The following is an 11,976-nucleotide window of genomic DNA, read 5'->3' on the forward strand; positions in this document are numbered from 1 at the left end:
GCCCTCTCCAGAGTAACTGCCCAACTCCATACATTTTCTTAAGCTGAAATGTGTATATTCTTTGCCTCTTCTGCAAACCAAACACCTGGGCAACAGAGAGAAGCAGACAGGGTGGGGGCAGCGCGTGCTCCATCCCTCTACCGGACCCACTCTTCCCCTCTGCTTGCATGTGTCAGTTACTAATCCTAAGTCTTTCCCTTCTGCTCTGAGACCAAAGGTTGCTGCAAACCTCAGTGTTCTCTAGGGAACACAGGGAGAGAATGACTGGCCTAGCAAGCAAGAACTGCTCCCAGCAGGACCACAGAGCCGTTAAGCCTTTTTTGGACATGTAACAAACAAGACTCAAGAGTCTAAATGTTCTGGAACAGTTTTCAGACAACCTCAAGGAAAAAAGTACAGCAATAGGATTTGTTAATGATCTGAGATCTCCCCCAGGGAGTCAGCCCACTCGTGGAGAGGCTTCTGCAGCCCCGGGCCTCTGGGAAGGAGGGAGGGGCGGGCTAGGTGGAGGGGGCCAAGGCCGCCTCCTCCCTTGGCTCGGCCTTACTGATGGGGTCCCTTGGCAGCATCAGCTCCTGGATCGTGGCGTACGCAGGACATTGTGGGAAGAAGCAGTTTTTCTGAAGGAGGAAACGGAAGGCTGACAGCTGACAGAGGAACGAAGATTAGTCCTCTGGGAGGAAAGGATTTCCTGGGACAAGGTGGGTTAGGGCCCGGGGGTCCTGGAGGAAAAGCAGGGTCTGACTGCTGGTCTTGTAGCGAGAGATACAGAGGGCATGTGATAAAGGAGACACGAAGACAAGACTGCTTTGGAAATGGGGAGACCCAGAAGCTGCCTGTGGGCACTCACCTCCAGGGACAGCCACAGCAGCCCCACGGGGCCCTTGGACGCGCTGTTGGCTTGGGTAAACTGTGCCTGGTACTGCACTGCAGCCAGGAAGCCCTCCAGCCCCACCTCTGTGATCTGGTTTCCTGGTGGAAGGGGTGGCCCAGGGGCCTCTTACCACCTGCCCGGTTCAGCAACCCTCACCGCCTGGCCAACCCACCCTGGGTCCCGAGCCCAGGCCCCACTCCTGCCCTGGCCCTGCACCCCAGCTCCCCTCCGCGTCCCTGCTGCCTCCTCTGCTGCCCGCAGCCTCTGTATTCTCCCACCCCCGTTTCTCCCTTGAACTCCCTCTTTACTCTCATTGCCTGACTCAGGGCCTGGCTTCCCCTTGCCCCAAAGCCCCATTATGAAGTACATCTGGGGGAGCCCCAGGCCCTGCTCTGTGGAGCGGGAGGTGGGGGCCCTCATGGCAGCGTGGGGCCCAGGTAGCCTTGTGGTGGGTGGGCAGGGGTCCTGGCAAACATACGGAGGAGGTTGAGGTGCAAGAGGACTTTGTTCCCTGGCATGAAAACTTTCCCATCCCGGTGCTCCACCGGCTCCAGGAGAGGACTGACCGTCTCAGTGGTCTCAGCTACCAGCTGCTAGAGCAGAATAAATTGCAGCAGAGGAGAGGGGAGCTGGGGAGCAGGCCTTTCATTCTTCATCCAACATACGTGTTTTGAGAACTGGCAATAGTCTAAGTTTTGTTCTAGGTGCTGGGATGCCAAGATAAATGAGCCCATACCCTGGAGAAGCAACTTGGGGGAAGCCACAGAAGCAGCTCCGTGTGGTGTGACGGCTGGCAGAGGGCCCAGGGGAGGGACGCCTAGCCCAGTCTCTGGAGCCAGGAGGAGGTGGCCTGAGCCGGAGCTCAAGCGGTATGTGGTCATTATCAGAGGGAGGCGAGGGGAAAGGTGTTCCAGGCAGAGAAAACGGCAAAGGTGCAAAGGCACGCTGCGCTTTACTAAGTGCATCGCTGTCAGCTAGAGCAACCGGGCAGGGAGCGGAGGGAGAGGACTGAAGGCGGGACGAGAAGGCACCGCCATGGTCTGGGGACACGGGCCCGGGTCAGGACAGGCAGGCAGCGACAAAGCAAGCTGGGGAGGAAAAGCAGCTCGGCCCCTTTCTCCACGCGTAAGATCTTGCCTCGGGTGCCAGAGAAGCCTCCTGAAAAGGCAGCAGGACGTTCCCTGCCTGGGTCAGGGGTGAGGGGTGAGGGCGGTGGGGTTCTCCTGATGGAGGACACAGAATATAAGGGCAGAAATAGGCCCTGAGCAGCTGCCCACCAACAGCTGGAGAAGTGGGGAGGGGTGGGAGCTACGGAGTCAGTTTCCAAAGCAAACCAGTTAAAAGGGAAAAGGGAGGCTCCACAGGCAAAGGAGAAAGGGCCTCAGGAGCCCTACACAGGAGCCGCGTGCAGGGTGCGAGCGGTTCCCTGACTGTAGAAACACCCTGCCTTCCTGGGGGGCCGCTGAGACGGCAGAGAATGTCCCCTGTTCCCTGCATAGCCCTACAAGCAGAGGCTGGAGGCGGTGATGGTGAACCAGTGGCCTTTGGGGAAGCAGGTTGTGTTGAGGGAGCAGATCTAGAGGGTGGGCTTCTAATAAGCGGGGAAAGGTGGAAGGCGGCCTCTTCAAGCTGGACGGGGAGGGCGAGCGCAGAGCTCTACTGCCCCCCAGGCTGCGGTTGGGCGAGGGGGCCTAAGCGTGGTCAGAGCAGAGCAGACCAGGATGAAGTGACAGCAGCAGAGCAGGGCTGAGGCCACACTCCCGGAGGGGTCCAGGGGAGGGCTCCTGGGGGGACACCCCCCCACACCCCACTTCTCCCGGCCTACCTCTGACTCCAGGAGGGTGCTGCGCTTCTCTCTGACCCCAGTCTTGGGCCCTTTGCCCTTGGTTGGTTTCTGCTCGGGGATGGTGACCTCTGGAGCGGGAGGGAAGCCAGCGTGCACAGTGCAGACCTCTGACGGCACCCAGGCTCCCCAGAGGAAATGGGCTCCATGATATTCGGGGTGGGGTGCAACCGAAACAGAGCTGAAGGGGGCCCCCAGCTAGATGGGTGGGCTCCTTTCTGAGGGCAAGGCCATGGGGGACCAGTCCAGGGAAACAAGGTGTGGAGTCGGGGGGTCAGGACACGAGGCCGGACAGCGCTTTCGGGGGACGTAAGGCCCAGAGAGAAGCATGACTGAAGTCTAGCTCATGCAGGCACACGGAGGCCGAGAGGAGGCCGGCACCCTGCCCGGTGGTCTCCGTTCCCCCGCACCAAGATGGGGCCGCAGGGGGCGCTAGTACTTACTCCCCTTGCTTGCCTTGAAGTCGTCTTTTTTAAGGGTTCCTTGTGCAGGCGGCTGCCCAGAGCCTGACTTCTCCTCTTTCTTCACCACTTCCTGTGGAGGAGGGAAGGAGAGAGGTGGAGGCCCTTCCTCCCGAGGGACTGGGAGCAGGTGCGGGAAGGGGCCAGGTTAGGACCGGGGCCTGAGGGGGGCCTTCAAAGGCCTCCTTCCCTTCACTGCCACCTGTGCCCCGGAGAGCTGCTCGCTGTCCCTCCAGGGCCCCCGGCGCACCTACCCCCGGCTTCTCCTTTTTCTTGCCCAGGCCCTTAGCGGCCTTCACCACCTGTGTCTTGTCGGTCTTGTCCACCAAGGAAACACTGCTGAGCCCCCCTGTCTGGCTCTTCTCCCGGTCTGATTTGGAGTCCCCGTGCCGAGAGGTGGAAGGCTGTGCTCGCGAATGGGAGGGGATGAGGAGGAAGCCAGCACCCCTTCCCCTGTGAGGCGTGAGCGGAGGCCTCACCCCTGCGTGGCAGTACACTGGCAGCAATGCTAAAACAATCTGTTTGGGGCTGCTCTGGGGTGGGGGGTGCTGTTGGGGAGAAATGGCAGAGGGACTTGGGGATGAGCTGGGGGTGAGGGGGTGGGGACTCAGATTCTCACACTGGGAAGACTGTAGTAGCCAACTTAGAGAACCAAGTGACCAGCACTGCTCCAAGTGCATGACATGAATGACCTCGTTTGGTCCTCTCAACAATACTAGGAGGCAGGTCCAGTTGTCCCCAATTTGCAGATGAGGACACTGAGGCCAGGGAGGTTGAGTAACATGCCAAGGTCACAAGCCGTCGGGTGGAGGGGCCGGATTTCAAGTATGGACGGTGGAAATCTAGTCCTTTTTCTTAACCAATACTCTGCTGCCCGTGGAGGGGTTCTGCGGATAGAGCCAAACGTTTGGGAGATCTGTGCAGAGGTCGGAAAGAAAGCCATTTAGGACAGAGGAGGAGAGGACGGACTAGGAGGAGGCCAGCTTCGGAAAAGCAGCCGACCTAGGGAGTGGCTCCTCACCGACCGCGAGCGCTCCTGCGTCCCCTTCTCCAGCAGGAGGCGCCGGCGCTCCACCACCTCGGTGTGTGTCAACTCGAAGGGGCGCAGCACCTGCGGCGAGGCAGCACCTCGCGATCAGAAGCCCCGGAGCCGGCGTCGCTCACCGGCCCCGCCCGGTCGGCACACCCACCTCGGCCAGCTTCAGGGCGCCCTTGTCCTGGATGCGGTTGTGCGCCAGGGACAGCCAGAGCAGGGAGCGGTTCAGCCGGAGGCCCTGCAGGAAGGGGTGCGTGAGCCGTCGGCGTCCGGCAGCCGGGCCGCGGGCCTCCGCCCCGCGCACTCACGTCCGCGATGTCGCCGGCGCCCTCGTCCCCGATGCGGTTGAAGCCCAGGTTGAGCGAGACCAGGGTGCGGTTGCAGCTGTGCAGTGTGGACAGAGCCTGGCCCAGGAGCTGCGCCCCGCGGTCGTCAATGTTGTTGTTCCGCAGAGACAAGTGCGCGATCCTGGGCAGCGGGAGGGAGAAGGACGGTCACTGAGAACACGGGGTCCGGGCGTTGGGCAGGATCTTGGAGAGCAGAGCGTGGGGGTGGGAGGAGGGCCATCCGGTCTGAGCCTGGGAGGGCTGAAGGTCCTTGGGGAAGGTGCTGGAGGGACAAGAAAGTGGGGACTAGGAATGGGGGACAGGCCCAGGGAAGGGGGCCGAGGGAAAGGGGTCTCACGTGCTCTCCGGTGCCATGAGCTTGTGATAGGACTGCTCCGGCAGCGGGTTCCCCTCCAGAGACACCTTCCTGAGGGTGGGGAGATCTGAGAGCTGGAGGCACCACTGAGGCGAGGGAAGGGTGAGGGAAGGGGGTGACAGAGAGGAAGTGTGGGTCTCCCCTCACCAGTATAGGACATTACATGTGACAGTTCTGCAGACTAAAGCCCAGAAGTGTGGCCACGTGAAGGGGTCACTCCCAGCGTTAGTGACCTGCAGTAACACGGCCTCTAAGATGATCCCCACTTCCTGTATGTGGGCCCTTGTGTAATGCTCTCCCCTTGAGTGTGGCTGGGCCACCTGATTCACTTCTGATCAGTGAAATAGGCTAAGGGGACGGCCATCACTTCCAAGCTGAGGTTACAAAAACACTGGCTTCCCCCTTGCTGCTCGCAGGCACTCTCAGATCACCAGCTGCCACGGGTGAGGGCACCCAGACCGCCTTCGGGGGGACTCCCTTGTGGAGGCAGCACCACAGCCCATCAAGGCCACGTGAGTGAGCTTGGAAGCAGATGCCCCAGCGCCGGTGGAGATGGCTGCAGCCCCGGGCAGCAGCTTTAATGCCACCTCACCAGGACCCTGAGCCAGAGGCACCCAGCAAACCTGCACCCAGCAAACCTACACCCAGACTTACCCATGGAAACAGAGAGGTCATTTGTTACACAGTCGGTGACTAACACATGACCCTGCCCCCAAGGCAACTCCTGTCAATAGTGCTGAGAGAATGGAGGTCCTTTTCCAAGTAACAACAAAAATCCCACTAGCGGCTAGGAATTTCTCTATTGAAAAAATTTGTCCCATGATTTATTATCATTGCTCCATCTTTCAATCTGGCTAATCTTTCATCTAAACTTGATTACTTTCTACTTTGAATATTTTTATTATGTTGCTCCAACTTATTTACATATGAAGATGAATTCTGCAGTTATGTTGGCTAAATCATGTCTAATTTCCACTAGGGAATAAAATACGTGTTTTGTGGTGGTCTATACAAAGAGCACTGGGGACCCCCAGCTGAAGAAGACACAGTCTCTGCCCTCAAGAAGTACCCATCGCATCCACAGGAGGAGGGTGGCCAAGCCCGGATGTAGCCCCGAGAGTGAGTGCCCCGGAGCGGAAGCCAGGGCTGCTGCAGGAGCGCTTTAGACCGCAAGCCACATCTCTACTTTACACCTTGCTTCTGCTTCCTCCTCTACAGGAATGCCCTTTCCCAATGTCCTGCCTGGCCCCCTCCTGTTCCTCCCTGAGACTCAGCACCACCTCCTCCAGGCAGCCTCCCAGGTCTCCCTGCCCCACACCCATGAGATGGGGTGGCATCCTTCTCTGCCCTCAACTCCCTCCCCCACCATTCTTCCACCACCACAGTCCCCCCGCTGCCCTGTGGTCTGTTCCTACATCCTCTCCCTCCCTCACCGGATTTCCAGTTCCTGGGCACCGGCAAATCCTGGGGCAAAACCTCCAGGGAGAGGGCAGAGGTGGTGGGACTTGGAGAAGAGAGGGGTGCCCCAGAGGTCAGGCACTTTAGGCATGGGTGTAAGCGGAAAAGGAGGGCAGGCTCCTTGTCAGAGAGGAGCTTCAAAACCCAGCACACCTGCGCCCTGTTTCCACCGGGATGCCAGCCCCCGCCCAGGCAGCTGGGATTTGCCACTCCCCTCCCCAAAGTGCTGCCCTCTGACCACCCACCCAGCCAGGCTCCCCAGACCCTGGGGGCCTCCCCTTTGCCTCTCCCCGCGGCTGACCTGAGCGAGGATGAGCAGAGCGGCAGGAGGGCGATGAAGGTGGTCAGGGTCTCATCAGTCAGCCCCACCTTCCACAAGCTGGAGTTGGTGGGAAGAGCAGAAACACAGCCGGAGCTCACCGCCTCCCCCGCGCTCCAGCCACACGCTTCCTCATCCCCACCCCCCATCTTCCCACGTCCCCAGGGTCTCCTGCCCCTTAGGGTCTCAATCCCAAGCCACCAAGAGCCCTGTCCTCCACCCCGCCCCACGGCCCCTCACTTGATAGCCTGCAGCTGGCTCAGCGCGGGCAGACATTTAGAGAAGATACCCAGGATCCGCTCCTCCACCCTCCAACCTGTGGAAGGAAGAGGTGGGGGGCGCCTCAGGCCCCGGGGCGCAGCGGGACGGCGGGGAGAGGGGCGCGCGGGGGAGGCTCACCGCCGATGTGGATCTCCTTCACCGACTTTTCGTCGGACTCCAGCTCCACCTGGATGGTGGGCCGGAAGAACACGTATTTGCTCTCCAGGCTGTTAAGGCTGCAGGACGCCGACAGCCGCTGATCGTCTGGAAGGCAGGGGTGCCAGGAGACAGGGTGAGGAGGGAGGGGACAGGGCACCGCCTTCCGGTGCTGAAGTGTCCGGCAAGTGTGGGAGGCGCTAGCCTGCGGGCGCTGCTTCTTGCGCCGCTCCAGCGTGGGCCGGGGTTTGGAAGGGAAGAAGGGAGACCGCCCCCCTCCCCGCCTGCCCTGCGCCCCCGCGACTCGGCGCACCGTGCCTTCGGAGGCTGTGGACGGACGAGGTGGCCCCCGCCCGCACCGCAGGGCCTCCACTGTCACTCACCTAGGGTGAGTTTTTCCGAGATTGAGGCGGAGGGGACGAAGGTCGGATGCGGGCGAGGCCGGGTGACAACTTTGGGGAAGTCCGTGTAGCCCGACCGCGTGCAGAGCTCGGCGAAGTCGGTGTCCAGGAGCCCGGTGCACTGGTACTCCTCTGCGGGGCGCGGGGAGGCACGGGCGGTGCCGAGCCGCGAGCTGTAGCGCCGTGCGGCCACCGGGGGGCAGCAGAGGCCGCAGGACGCAGCGCCGGGCCGGACCCGGCGCTCGCCCTCGCCGGCGCCCAGCACCGCGTTCCCGCGCCCACCCGCAGCCTCAGCGGAGGCAGGGACCCTTCTCCCGGGCGGGCATCCTTACAGCCATTTAAATTGTAAGATGCGTTGAAACAGTGGGAAATCAAGACCTGAGAGAAAGGAGACTACAGGGCGTGGAATGTGGACAACCGGGGCGCCGCTTCCAAGAGCTGGCTCCTCCACCCATCCCACGGGTGAAGCCCGCTTCTACTCCGACTCTCCCAGCCCGGGACGGAAGAGGAGGTCCCGGGGGAAGGAGGGAGGTCCGCCTCCCACTGGGTGTCCTCAGCCCAGCCTCCTCCTGTGACCCTTCCTTGATGAGACTGGTCACGGTCACACCGAGAGAGAAGCCCCGCCTGGTGTGAGCAAAGGGACCCAGGAGTACCTCTCTCTCCACACGCACTGCACTCATGTACACCGAGGCCCAGCAGGCTTTTATTTATTTGGCAAGCGTTTATCCTGCACTTACCTCTGTGCCACACTGTTCTCAGTGCTTTAGAAATATTAACTCATCCAAGAGTTACATTAATTCATGCCCACCACATCACATACCGACAGCATTGCTAAGCCAAGGTGTTTGAGTCCCCAGAGACCCCTGCTCTTTCTTGCTCCCCCGGGGGCATTCCAGGAAGAAGTGATTCCTGGAGATGGGAACAGGTGTCCCTGGTGAATGGGAGAAACTAGAGGTAGAAGGGCTGGCTTACTGCCAGCCTGCTCTGCCAAGCGCTGGGCAGCCTGGAGGCCCCACGGCAACACCAGCCCAGCCACAGGCATCAGGTGCTGCAGGGCTGCGCCCCAAGGGGGAACTCCTGCAGCTAACAGCAGGCGGCCTGGCCCAAGAGTGTGGAGGGGCTGTGCTCAGCATGTTGGGGGCAAGATGCAGAGAGGTTTGGGGGTTCCTGGCAAAGGGGTGAGAGGCACATTCCCATGTGCCCAGCCATCAGGGGGACACAGACCCACAGGAAACGGTAGCTGAATAGACGAGGCAGAGGAGAGGGGCACGGGGTGGCTGGGCTAACCCCCCCTATGGCCGAGTCCCTCACAACGCCTGCTTTCCTGGCTGTTCCGTCTGCTGGGAGAGCCGTCCACCCTCCCTTGCTTCACTCATACCACCTTTCTCTACAAGGGAGATTCTCAGACTTTAACATCTGTCTCTGAGAATGAGCAGGAGAGCCTGTTAAACGTTTCCTGGGCCCCATCCGCAGAGGTTCTGATTCCATAGGCTGGGTGGAGTCCATTAATTTGCATTTCTAACAGGCTCACGGATGGCGCCAAAGCTTCTGGTCCAAGAACAGCTATTGAGAACCGCGGCTCTAGAACAGCGCTGCCCAACAGAACTTAACGGGGTGCTGGAATGTTCTGTATACATGCTTCAGCTGGGAGTCGCCTAGAGGACAGTACAGCTCTAACGGGAGATTGCTCCCCTCCCACACTCCTTCCTCGTGCTCACTAATGAGCCGGCCTCCTAGCTTCTGAAGAAGCAGAAGCCACCACGTGGGGTTTCCTCTAAATGTACAAACCTTCATACATCTGCTGGCACTCTGCCCACTGGAGCCCCACATCTGCTATTGCCACAGCACGCAATGGCGCTCCAGACGCCCCGCCCTCCGTGTTCTCCTGTCCGCAGTCCCCGCGCAGCGGTCACTCCCATTCTCTCCTCCCTCTCTGCAGAGGCTGCTCAGGCCTCCCTGCCAGCTCCTGTTCTTCAGAGATCTCTAAGGCTGCGTCCGGAACCCTCTCCTCTTCTCTGGTTACACTCCGCCCCTCCCGAAGGGAATCGTTCCCGGGGCTTCAATACCCCTGAACATCAGCAGCTCCCAAAGTCACATCGCCAGCTTGACCTCTCCTCGGCGCTCCCGGCTCGTGTGTCCAGCTGCCCGCCTGACATCTCTTACACGCTCATCGGGCTTTCCTGTCTCCGTGAACGTACCTCAGCCTGCCCGTTGCTCCACCCAGAAACCTAGGACTCATTCTTGCTACGTTCTTCCTCACTTTCTACCCCACCTAATACTTTACCAGTTCTTTCTACATCCGCCTATGAAGTGTTTCTCAAGAAGCCTAACCCATTCTCCCTCACCACCCTGTTCCAACTCCACCATCCCTCACCTGGACTGTTGAAACGCCCCTGCCTCCATTTTCCTCCCCTTACATTCCATTTTCCATACAGCAGCCAGAGTGATGTGTGCGTGTGTGGTGGGGTGTGGGGGGGTAATATAACTGGGCTCCTATCTGTTGGAGATTCTGTACTGTCTTGTCCTGTCTTTCTCCAGCTCTCATAGCGCCCTCCCCCCAGCGACCAGCCCTGACAAGGACATGGCACCTGATCAAGATCCGACAATCACAGCGTTTCCCCAAGTTGTTTCACTGCGAGACCAGGGACAGCAAGTTCCTGCCCCTCTTTGACAGCAAAGCTGGTAGATTTGAATCAAGAAGCTTCCAAAAAATCCCCTGTGTGGATGCTTTGTTTGGGCTGGGGTTAGTTCACGTGTACCATCAAGAGCCACACTCCTACTTCTACCCTTTCAATGGATTTCTTCTCCCAGAGAATGCAGATTCTGCGGGCGATCTGTGTCCATCTTATTCTCACTGTATCGAACCTGGCTATAGAGCAGACATCCAAAAAGGAACTGTTGAATAAATGAGTATCTATAAAACTCAACTCAAAGTTGCGTCCTGGTAGTCCCCCTTTTCTCCTCACTCCCTGGGCCTCCTCTCATATATATTTTACCACATCTTATTGTATTTGTCAGCATCCCAAACCAGAGGAGGTGGGGGGCTGTCTTTAAGATCAAGTTCAATTCAAACATCTGCCCAGCTGAGTTTCAGGAACTGTGAGGGGAGTAATGATTCGTATTCCAAGATGGGGCAGGGAGCTTAGCACACAGTGGGTGCACATGTATGCTTGCTGAATGAACAAATGAATTTGCAGTTTACAAAATACTTTCTCACCATGAAGCCCCCTGCTCCTCACCACAGTTAGCAGGGCGGGACTCACCTCTCCATACTACAGAGAAGAAACGTGGCTAAGGCCACAGGCCTTGAAAACATTCTTACCATGTGCCAGGTTACTGGATGTCTCCCATCACTTACTGAACTTCAGTAGGTTGTTACACAGCACTCTTTAGCACCAGAAACTCTATTTCCTGGCTCTGTCTTGCCGCCGGAGCTTGTTTCTGCACAGCCAGTACAGTGCCTGGCACAACCACCACGCCCCACGCTACCTGGCTTCCCAAGCAAGGAGCAGCTGGCGGAGCGCGCAGAGCTACAGCCTGGAGGCCTGGTCCCCCAACCCCGCCGCCAGCGTACCAGGGTTTTTGGGCTCCTCCTCGCCCACCGGCGTCAGGATGGGTGCCGGTTTCTCCTTGGCCGCACGATCGCCCTTCTTGGCTACTGTGCCAGACCACTTCTGGGTCCCGGGACGCGGGGCCCTGGGTGAGGCCCCTGGCGCGCTCGCCTCGCCCGACATGCTGGTGCCGATCCAGCGACTCTGTGGGTCCCGTCCTGGGGGTGGTGGCCGAATCAGAGGTCTCTGTTCCGGGCCCGCCGCGCCGCCCAGCCCGAAGTGACGACGCCTCCGCGTCCCTCTCCACGGCAACCTCGCGAGGTGGGAGGGCCCGCGGGAAAGAGGCAACCGCAGAGCGCACGAGGGGCCGACAGGGGGCGCCGCTGCGTCAGCGCGGAGCCGGGGCGGGGCCAGGGCGAGACGCCCCGACGAGGTGGCGCGAGGTTGCACCCTCAGACCCTGTGAAAGGGGGAGGGCCTGGGCGGGGGCGGGGAGAGGGCGGGCCAGGAGCTATCCAGTCACCCCGAAAACTGAACCCAGAAAAGTGGGGACCTCGCCCGGCCTATTAGGGATATTAGGGATCGCGACCGTCGGAGGAATCTGGGAGGGGGGAGCTCGGGTGGGGGCAGATGTGCTCTCCGGGGTCAGCCCTCCTATCCCGTAAGGAGAGGGCTCCTGATGGAAAAGGCCCAGAGAGACCCATCGAGTCCGCTTGGCACTGCGTTTCTATTCTCGCCCGCATCCATTTAGCCTCCTAGAGGTCTGGAGACTTAGTTCATCAGCTAATGAGTTAATGGGGCGGGTCAAACTTCCTAGAAATCTTGGATTCAAAGTCCTTGGATTCGTAGTTGAGGCCACATCAGTTCCTCCGTGGGGGCAGGGGCGGTGGAGCAGGGGGCTGGCCCTGTTTGGGT

At 59.8% G+C, this 11,976-nt stretch overlaps 1 protein-coding gene and 1 long non-coding RNA gene across 4 annotated transcripts; one reads left to right on the plus strand and one right to left on the minus strand.

Annotated features, from left to right (window-relative positions):
• Window positions 1-355: 355 nt before the first annotated feature.
• Window positions 356-11,352, minus strand: LRRC71 (leucine rich repeat containing 71). Of its 3 annotated transcripts, none has more exons than XM_036922600.2 (15): window positions 11,086-11,351; window positions 7,494-7,643; window positions 7,093-7,218; window positions 6,934-7,009; window positions 6,676-6,753; window positions 4,899-4,967; window positions 4,523-4,682; window positions 4,369-4,452; window positions 4,200-4,289; window positions 3,433-3,582; window positions 3,161-3,251; window positions 2,700-2,788; window positions 1,353-1,464; window positions 851-972; window positions 356-620 (listed from the first exon to the last, which is right to left on the minus strand). In XM_036922600.2, the coding sequence occupies exons 1-15, from the start codon at window positions 11,243-11,245 to the stop codon at window positions 501-503; spliced, it is 1,677 nt and encodes a 558-aa protein (XP_036778495.2). In that variant the 5' UTR covers window positions 11,246-11,351; the 3' UTR covers window positions 356-500. The 3 variants fall into 3 exon arrangements, with proteins under 3 accessions (XP_036778495.2, XP_036778494.2, XP_036778496.2); XM_036922599.2 differs by having other exon boundaries at window positions 1,353-1,467; window positions 11,086-11,350; XM_036922601.2 differs by lacking the exon at window positions 3,433-3,582 and having other exon boundaries at window positions 1,353-1,467; window positions 11,086-11,352.
• Window positions 580-6,656, plus strand: LOC130681678 (uncharacterized). The gene is made up of 3 exons (XR_008994922.1): window positions 580-701; window positions 1,579-1,743; window positions 5,333-6,656. It is a non-coding gene; the product is annotated as an uncharacterized LOC130681678 (long non-coding RNA).
• Window positions 11,353-11,976: the final 624 nt, after the last annotated feature.

This window comes from Manis pentadactyla, chromosome 19 (genome assembly GCF_030020395.1).
Source record: "Manis pentadactyla isolate mManPen7 chromosome 19, mManPen7.hap1, whole genome shotgun sequence".
NCBI lineage: Eukaryota > Metazoa > Chordata > Mammalia > Pholidota > Manidae > Manis > Manis pentadactyla.

Excerpts from the sequence above, each read along its gene's own strand:
- LRRC71 (XM_036922599.2), bottom strand. The coding sequence starts at position 11,245 with ATGTCGGGCGAGGCGAGCGCGCCAGGGGCCTCACCCAGGGCCCCGCGT. Across the intron at positions 6,754-6,933 it reads AGCCAGCTGCAGGCTATCAA|CTTGTGGAAGGTGGGGCTGA; the intron begins GTGAGGGGCCGT and ends CACCAACTCCAG. Across the intron at positions 4,968-6,675 it reads CTCTGCTCATCCTCGCTCAG|GAAGGTGTCTCTGGAGGGGA; the intron begins GTCAGCCGCGGG and ends CCCCACCCTCAG.